This window comes from Nestor notabilis, unplaced genomic scaffold (genome assembly GCF_000696875.1).
Source record: "Nestor notabilis isolate BGI_N333 unplaced genomic scaffold, ASM69687v1 scaffold9514, whole genome shotgun sequence".
NCBI lineage: Eukaryota > Metazoa > Chordata > Aves > Psittaciformes > Psittacidae > Nestor > Nestor notabilis.
The window spans coordinates 1-9,386 of NW_009926837.1; the positions used below are offsets into that span (position 1 = coordinate 1).

The 9,386-nt window shown below is 37.3% G+C and overlaps 1 protein-coding gene across 1 annotated transcript; it reads right to left on the reverse strand.

Annotated features, from left to right (window-relative positions):
• Positions 1-4: 4 nt before the first annotated feature.
• LOC104405151 (myosin-3-like) lies at positions 5-8,011 on the reverse strand (the record flags this gene model as incomplete). Its single annotated transcript, XM_010013764.1, has 11 exons — positions 5-148; positions 1,849-2,104; positions 2,805-2,941; positions 3,018-3,141; positions 4,565-4,682; positions 4,769-4,856; positions 5,154-5,227; positions 5,883-6,192; positions 6,845-7,015; positions 7,644-7,793; positions 7,893-8,011. Coding segments are annotated over 11 exons (1,691 nt in total), but the record flags the coding sequence as incomplete, so codon positions are not given.
• Between the last annotated feature and the right edge of the window lie 1,375 nt (positions 8,012-9,386).

Below are 9,386 nucleotides of genomic sequence, written 5' to 3' on the forward strand. Positions count from 1 at the left end.
GTTTCCGCTTCTTGGCTGTCAGCTCAGCATTCATCTCTTCTTCCTCTTCTGCTCTCTCTGTTAGCTCCTTAATTTTGGCTTCCAACTGAATTTTGGTTTTGATGAGCTGGTCACATCTTTCTTCAGCATCAGCCAAACTATCAGCTTCCTACACGATTCATTTAAATAAAATAGTTTTCACATATGTTTTTTTTCTTACTGATTTTCAAAGCAGGAATTCTTATTTTCAAAGATGTCCCTGTACTTAAAATTGGTTATTGTAAGAGTGTTTGTTTGGTTTGGACTACATCCAGCCCAGAAAATAGATTAATATATTATCACATGATAAATATAGACTCTGAGGATTTCTTAAAAGGTCTTTAATTGCTCATGTAACTCCAACATCAATTTGAATATAGCTCCTGAAAGCAGATATAGCAGTATCTCCCTTGCAAATTTTTATCAATTTACTAATGTTGCATTTGACTCAACTTTAAAGTGGCATAGTGTTCTACTGAAGAGAACCATCTAGATTGGATCATTATTCAGATTACATATTAGGAAGAAATTGTTCACTATGAGCATGGTGAGACACTGGCACAGGCTGCCCAGAGAAGCTGTGGCTGTTCCATCCCTGGCAGTGTTAAAGGCCAGCTTGAATGGGGTTTGGAGCAACCTGCTCTAGTGGAAGCAGTCCCCGCCCATGGCAGGGGGTTGGAACTGAATTAGTCTTAAGGTCCCTTCCAACTCAAACTGTTCTATGATTTTATGATTCTATGACGTAGGCAGATTTTGTAGGATACAGTCTTTAAAACCTGAAACATTTAGCTGAGAAAACTGTATTAAAACTGTTTCAAAAAGATTTACTGAGCATGAATTTAATTTTCAGTTTTGGACAACTTTGTTTTAAGATCTTTGTTTCAAAGAGAGTAGTTGAATCAGGCATTTTTGTAACCTTTGTGGTCAAGAAGAACAGTTTGGAAGGGAGAATTGTGTATACTAGGGCAGTATTGATTACCTGAGATTACCTGAATTTCTATGCATTTTAAGATGAAAGTTCCTAAGAAGTAATTTTTATTTTCTACATTATGCTTGTTCTTCTCCCCTTTGTTCTAGTGAAGAGCAATGGTACTACCCAGTCAGAAGACTTTTTATGGTTCAACAAGATAGCTAGGCTGGGGTTTGTCTTGTGCAGGTTTAAGTATCTGCCATGATACCAAGATGTAGTCCATTCAACAAAGCATTTTTAAACTAATTGTATTATACTCTAAAAGGGTGAATTTCTTGTTGGTGAAGAGCAAAGAGTAGCTGAGGCTACTAGCTCATATGTAGACTTTAAAAGTGTAGACATCAAAATGGGGTCAGATTAATTGTAATTCTTGCTCGTAAAGTCATTTTTAAGGGGATTAATATTGTTACTTTTTCATTTCAGGGAAGAAGGGGAGGACTCCATTTCCATCACTCTTTTTCCTGAGAAGACAGGGACAGTAAATGCTAGAGAAATCCCTGACACTCTCAGATCCTCCTACTCCACCTGAATCCACTTGTGATTCTCCAAGTAAAAGCTGTAGTAGAACCCCCAGACTACCTTCATTGATCAGATGATAACACATCAGAATTTTATAGTACATATGTGCCATGTACGATTTAATTGTCATACTGTAAAATACAAGTATTTGCTCACTGGAAATTGATGATTTCCCTCTTGATTTAAAATACAAGGAGCCAGCTTCAATAATTCATTGCAAACTGATTCATATTTGTAGATTTTCCTTGCTATTTTATAAAATATATTTAAAAAAAATATAAGAAGGGTTAGATATTATTTACTCATTTCTCCTGTAAAAATGTAATTTAAAAGTTACTCACAGCCTGCACTTGGAGCTGCAGATCGTTTTTCTCCTGCACGAGTTTCACCATTTTCTCCTCCAGCTCCTTCCTCTTTGCCTCAGACTTTGCAAGCTCTTCCTTGGTTTTCTCAAACTCTTCCTTCATGTTGGCCATCTCCTTCTCAGATTCTGCACTCTTCAGCAAGGGCTTGATCTTGAAGAACAGCTTCATCCAGGGCCAGTGCTTCACATTCATGAAGGACCTAACATTGTACTGGATGCAGAAGATGGACTCCCTGAAAGATAATAAAAAATATTATATATTGTTAAATTTATAAAACATATTAAATCATATATATTGACACATACAACATGAAGTTCTATGTACAATACTTTATAGTTCCATACATCACTGTGCATATAAAATACTTATTATGTATTATTAAATACCTATTTATAAACTATACTTAGGATATTCAATATATATAAATGCATACCTCTGAAGAAAACTCCCTAGTGTGATGCAGATTATCAAATTTTATGAACAGTTTTGATGTACAGATGTTTGGCTCACTTTCATGGCTAAAAATGGAACAGCTCCAGAACTTGACTTGATTTCTTTCATGAAAGTTATCCAAGGGAAAAATACATTTCTCTTGTGCTAAATTATGTCTTTCTCACCTTTGATTATAGTAATTAAAATAATTAGCTTTCTCTAGATATCTGGTTTCTGGACATACATACAATGTAGCCATTTACTGAATTTAGGAAAAAGCAGTGCAAAGGGTGATACAAGTTAAAAATGGTGATTTGTTCCATATATCAGGATTTTATACTCTTCATCTACTTCAAGGGTATGCTCCCAAATGCATACATATTGGTAAAATGAATTAATGATAAATAAATGAGATTTGGTGAGAAGAAGCTTGTTTTCAGTTTCATTCATGTCATTGGTATCTCATGAGGATTGGCCCAGCAAGCAAATAAAGTATTTACCTCCTATCCACCATTTTCTTGAACTCCAGTCTCATCAGGTAGCCCCTGCACATGGCTTGTGTGCGGGTAATGAGCTGTACCAGCTTCTCGTCCCTCATCTCTTCGAGGAGTCCCAGCAGCCCAGCTTTGAAGAACACCTTGAGAAAGGGAATGTTGTTGCACATCATTGGCAGGTAGAGCAAGAACAGTGCATCAGTCAAGAAGCATTTGTACCTTGGTGTGACCCAATTTGTACTGGGTATGGTCCACATCAATGGATCCAAGGAGCTTTTCAGAAGCCTTCTTGTTGTCCATGAACTGTCCCTCTGGGATTGCACTGGCATTAAGCACCTTGTACCTATGGGATGAAGTACAATTTGAAGAAATTCAGATCCCTGAAAGCTCAATCAAACCTGTACTAGCTGATGCCATTGTTAAGATTCTAGGAAGGGAGGTCAAGAGAGGAAGAGACGTGAGTAAGTCTGAACTCTGTTCCATTGTTTAGGAAACACATTTTCATGGGTAAACATATATTTTAGAAAAAAGCTTGCACTTTCCTTAGTCCAGAAATTCTTGACACAGAATGGGTACAGATTTCCATCGGGAACTGATGCATTTCACATGCCCTGTTGTCTAATGCCCTATCTCCAAATAGAATCCTAGAATGTTTAGGGTTGGAATGGACCTTACGATTGTCTAGTTGAACTTTATGTGCAAGAACAAAGTATGGGGAGAAAAGAAACCATTCTTCATCCAAAATATTGGCAGTATATACTATGTGAGTACTGCTGATACACAACAAGAAGCAAGATCTTTTTATTTTATTTAGTTTTCCAACAAGTTAGTCTAAAATATGTTATAGATTCTTTATTCACATTTCTCTGCTGATGGCCACAAGTTAACTTCTTTAACTTGCCCAGAAGTTAAATAAGTCTGAGCTAGTCAACTTTATTTCTGGATAGTTAATTAAAAAATGCCTTATCCCATATCATAATGTCGTGGTTTAAGCCCAGCCGGCAACTTGGAACCACGCAGCCGCTCGCTCACTCCCCCCCTTTTCCTTCCTCCCCCCGCTCCCGGAGGGATGGGGAGGAGAATCGAAGGAATGTAACTCCCACGAGTTGAGATAACAGCTCTCCAGTAACTAAGGTATAATACAAACCACTACTGCTACCAATAATAATGACAAGAGGAATAACAAGGGAAAAGGACACAACCGCTCACCACCCGCCGACCGATACCCAGCCCGACCCGAGCAGCGATCTCGCCTTCCCGGTAACTCCCCCTGGTTTATATACTGGGCATGATGTGCTGTGGTATGGAATACCCCTTTGGCCAGTTTGGGTCAGGTGTCCTGCCTCTGCTTCCTCCTGGCTTCCCCTCCTCTCTGGCAAAGCATGAGACTGAGAAAGTCCTTGGTCAGAGTAAACATTACTGAGCAACAACTAAAAACATCGGTGTTATCAGCGTTGTTCCCAGGCTGAAAGTCAAAAACACAGCACTGCACCAGCTACTAAGAAGGAGACAAAATGACTGCTGTAGCTGAACCCAGGACACATAATATGAATCAAGGAAAGGAATAAATAATTTGAAAATGCTTCTTCTTCTATTTTGCTATAGAAAGAAACTGAATGACTAACTTGGACCATTGACCTTTTTATGCCTAAAATGTAGGTACAATAAATCCCTCCCATAACTCCCACAGTAGTTAAAATAATTAAGAAATGCAAGATATTCAGCATTTCTGGATATGGTGGAGGGTGGATGACATGGAATCTGACCTTTGCTTAAAGTCTGCATAGACTATTCTGCTGGGGAATCCTTTCCTGCAAATTCTAATCCCCTCCAGCACACCGTTACACCGCAACTGATGCAGCACCAGCTCATGTTCCATGGCACCTAGTAAATGACATAATGAATTGCTAATTTATTGTACTGCATGGAGAAGAAGAGATTTATCATATCTTTGAACTTTAACTACTTACCAGGTGTTTTTGTTTCATTAGGAATAAGGCATCGCACAAAATGAGGATGTGTGCTTCGCAGATTGCTCATCAGCTTGTTTAAATTCTCCTTGAAGAGCAAGAGCAAAGATTTGAGCTTAAGAATGTCACATGCACAATATCAGTAGTAGATGGAGTAAAGACACTGCAATAAAACCATCATCAGTATTTTCTTTTTTATGGAATTTTTATGCAGTTCTGAAAGAATACTTCTGAGGATTCAATGAGAATCCATTATTAAGAAGCATATGACATTGTTTTTTCTGAAAATAAAGATTTTGTATGTGAAATAAATTTAAAACTTTTCTGAACTAGATTTTCTATCTTTTCAGAATATTAGAAAGTTATAATGGTTATTCTACAGTACCCGGAAAAGAGCTGAGACAGTCTGGAAAGAAGAACCCTTCTTCTTGGCACCCTTCTTGCTGCCACCACCACTTTCTAAACAGTAATATAATTTTTGAAAAAGAGAACAGCAAAAGCATGCAGTTAGAATCTGAAGAACTTTCTGTGCTCATCTTAAAATATAGAAAATATAATAATATGATCAAAATTTGCAAATGTATACAGTGTTACAAAGGGAGACTCATAAAAGTTACAATGGGAGACTTGACTTTTTCAGATGATAGTGTAATGAAATCTAATGTCTTCAAGCAGAAATTAAGAAAATGCAAACGTGAAATAAAAAGTAACATTTTGCATGGTAACATATTTAAGGAATTTAAATACATCCCTAGTGAATACATTAAATGTAGTCTTTATGGATCTTTACATCTAAGGATATGCATAAATTTAGCAGCATGTTGATACATTTGATTGTGTTCTTGAACTATTTGGGAATGCCCCTTATTGCAGAAATCTGCTTTGTCAGCTAGTCTATGTTAATGCTGTAGTACAGATGGATGGTCTTAAAACCTACAGATCTATTAAGGTTTCCAGGGAAATGTAATATCCTTTATTAGTGTCAGTGACTGCATTCCAAAAGTTAGACAAAATTTGGGGTTTTCAGTTTTTAAAACATAAATGTTATTACAAAATGTTATTGCATTTTTTTTTCCCCTGTAAATTATAGTACGACTGATTTAAAAGAAGTCACCTGCTTCCCCTCCACCAACAGCGGCAAAGAGTAAGGCCAGTGTCTTCAGGGATGATTTTTGGTACAGCCCCACAACACTTTCATTCAAGGGATCCTTGTTCTTCTCAAGCCAGCCAGTGATGTTGTAGTCCACCGTGCCAGCATAGTGCACCAGAGAGAAGTGAGCCTCAGCCTTGCCTTTGGCAGGTTTAGGCTTCTGGAAGTTGTTGGACTTGCCCAGATGCTGGTCATAGAGCTTATTCTTGAAAGAGGTGTCAGTTGCCTTGGGTAACATGCACGCTTCTTCCAGGATGGAGAAGATGCCCATGGGCTGGAAGAAATAGCAACACATGATGAATGAAAGTGTGGAAGCAAGAAGCAGACAGAATATGTATGAGAGAGGAATGGAAGATAAAAATCACATTAAAAACCCTCCTCAGAATGTGTAATCTTATGTTTTTCCAGAATTGGCATTTTGTTAGTGGATATGCCATGTTATATGAAAACAAGCTCACCAGTAAGTTTCAGGCTTGTGACGTAAGAAAGATCTAGCATCTAGAAATTCACTATGTGCATGCTAGTTGAAGATGGAAAGCAAAAGGAATGAAATTAGCAGCATTCAGATGTAAGGGTTTACAGTTTCTTAATGCTTTTGCTTGGAAACAGGCTGAAACATTTCTTTATGTATATATTAAACCAGAAGTTGCTCAGTGCATTTACTCACTCAGCATGCATTAAAAAATACACACATTTGAGTATGATCTCCAGAACAATCACTAGGACTGACATTTTTGCCCCATGTAGATCATATGTCCTATCCCATAAGCAGTGAAGTAACAGACAAATTAAAATGTATGTGAAAAAATGATGTCAAGTGCTGCATTAAGTGTGAGTGCCACACATTAGAGTGGTCTAATTTGAGCACAGAAGATTCCTTTTACATTTTACATCTGGAAAACTATTAAGTGTGTAGGGCTTAGAACCTTCTCAATGAGCTCAATGCAGGCAGCCAGGTCCATCCCAAAGTCAATGAACTCCCAATCAATTCCTTCCTTCTTGTACTCCTCCTGCTCCAGCACGAACATGTGGTGGTTGAAGAACTGTTGCAGTTTCTCATTAGTGAAGTTGATGCACAGCTGCTCCAGGCTGTTGAACTGCAGAATGCAGAGATTTACTTACTTGTGTTTGGTTTCAGGAACTCTTTTCATCTTCCAATAGGTTTTATTTTTAACTCATATTTGGGATCCTGAATTTCTAGTCATGGGACTGGACAGGTGTCTGGCATAGTCCATCCTCTAATTTACCATTTCAGACCCTGTCACTGTCTTAACATATCTCTGAGCTATGAAATGATTTACAGAGCTTAGTCCAAATCCAGCTTTTCATCTGCTTGAATTTGTCTATAAGGTCAATATATTCCCACGTATTCAGAGCATTCCCAATGGCTTCAGCATTGAAAAAATCTTCCTACAAGATAGCATATTTTAACTTCCTCAAAATCTGTTTCTGCTATTACCTATCAACTGTTCTACATCCCCATATCACTTATCAATGCAATTTGCACTTCTGCCTGCAGCAATAGACATCTCTAAAAATCTGCAGCCCTAGTGGGATAATATATACTATGAGAACCTGAAGAGTACCATTCCTACAGGAATGTCAGGATTATCCAACAAATAAAGACAATCCCTAGTTAAAAACAAACAACACAAACCCAACCTAATACTATTCCCATTTCTTAATGCCCCTTCCAGGAAACCTGTATGAAGACATTCCACTTACATCAAAGATCTCAAAGCCAGCAATGTCCAGGACACCAATAAAGTACTGTCTGGGCTGCTTGGTATCCAGCTGTTGGTTGATACGAACAACCATCCACAGGAACATCTTCTCAAAGACAGCTTTTGCCAAGGCACCCACTGAATTGTATACCTAAAAGAAAAGTAAAAGAAAAGTTACCATTCAGAGCAAAAGAGGAAGTTCAAGGTTTTTAACTCATGTCATTTTTTTCTATTATCACTTGTTTCTTACCTGCTGCACAGTTTGACCCTTTGTCACATATTCATTCCCAACTTTGACTCGGGGGTAACAGAGGGCCTTCAGCAGGTCAGCTGAGTTCAGACCCATCAGGTAAGCAGCCTTATCAGCAACTAAGGAACCAAGCATGCAGCAGGATTGGGTATTAGCTCTCCAGTAGACCTATATTGTGATTCAGAATTGTTTCTGCAGAAGCTACATATATTTGTCACATACTTCAAAATATTGTCATTTTTCTTGATTTACCAATTTTTTTCCCGTTTAGTTTAGACAATTTGTAAATGTGAAGATTCTTCTAAATGCCTTTTGATGAACATGCAAGTTTTTGAAACAAATGACCAGACAGACAAAAAGGCATAGGGCCATGAATGCAGGTCACACAAGTCAGAATTTCTGGACAAATAGAAAAGGGAAACGGTTGATATTGAAGTATACTGTACTGAAAATTTTAGTCAGTGAAACTGTACTGTCATTAGTGAGAGAGATTAGTGAAGTTCTATGGCAAAAGCATGAATACAATATCTCATACAACTTTTATAGTGGTTACACATTTCCTCCTAAGGAGACACTCATAGGTCTTTTTCAGCTGTCATTTTCTCTTAAACTAAACTACAAAATACAAGCACTGTAGCACTGAATATACACTGTCATCACTTTCCAATTTGCTGCCTGTCTTCTCACAGCAAAGATGATAGCAGACAGCAGTACTTTTTACAGAGTCATTGACATAAGAAGCTCAGACCTCAATATAGAATATATATTTACAGATGCTAATTTTGAGCTGCTTCTATTTTACGTGTCATTTATAACTATTTAATATACATTTATCAATAGAAAAAGTAAGGTATGAAACAAGAACAAAATTGGAACTTGTGTTTTATTTCACTTTTGAAGAGGTATTTCTTTATAATTATATAGCAATATAATTCTATTATACTCATCTATAATTCTTTCCTTTGGTTATATTCATGCAATGATTAGTTATTATTTTACAATTACTGTTCATCATTATCAGATTCATTGCAATTGTATTCCTGCCAGCCATTTTCATTTGTCTAAACTTTTCTAAAATAAACTCAAACCACACACACTAAAAAACAACTCAAGAAAAGACTCCTTGATAGTTCATGTTTATGATACATGTAAATAAATCTGTTTTAATGAAAATACTTCCATAAACTTTTAAAGGAATGCAGCTTTGAACAATTGTAGGCAAAGCAAATGTGATAGACATATCTTAAATGCCTGTTTTTCAAACATGGACATGTTAAGACATGTTGAGACTCTACAGAAAACACTGAACATATAAGCCACAGCTTCAGTATTAAGCGATGTTCCTTTTTAACAACCCCATGTAAAATGAAGTAGCACAATGCTCAATTCAGGCATTGTGACATTTGGGACTCTTCAGTCGCAAAGCAGAGCAGCTTCAGGATTCTGGCTTCTAGGCAGGATGGGTCAATGATTCTGACCATGAATTTTACTGCC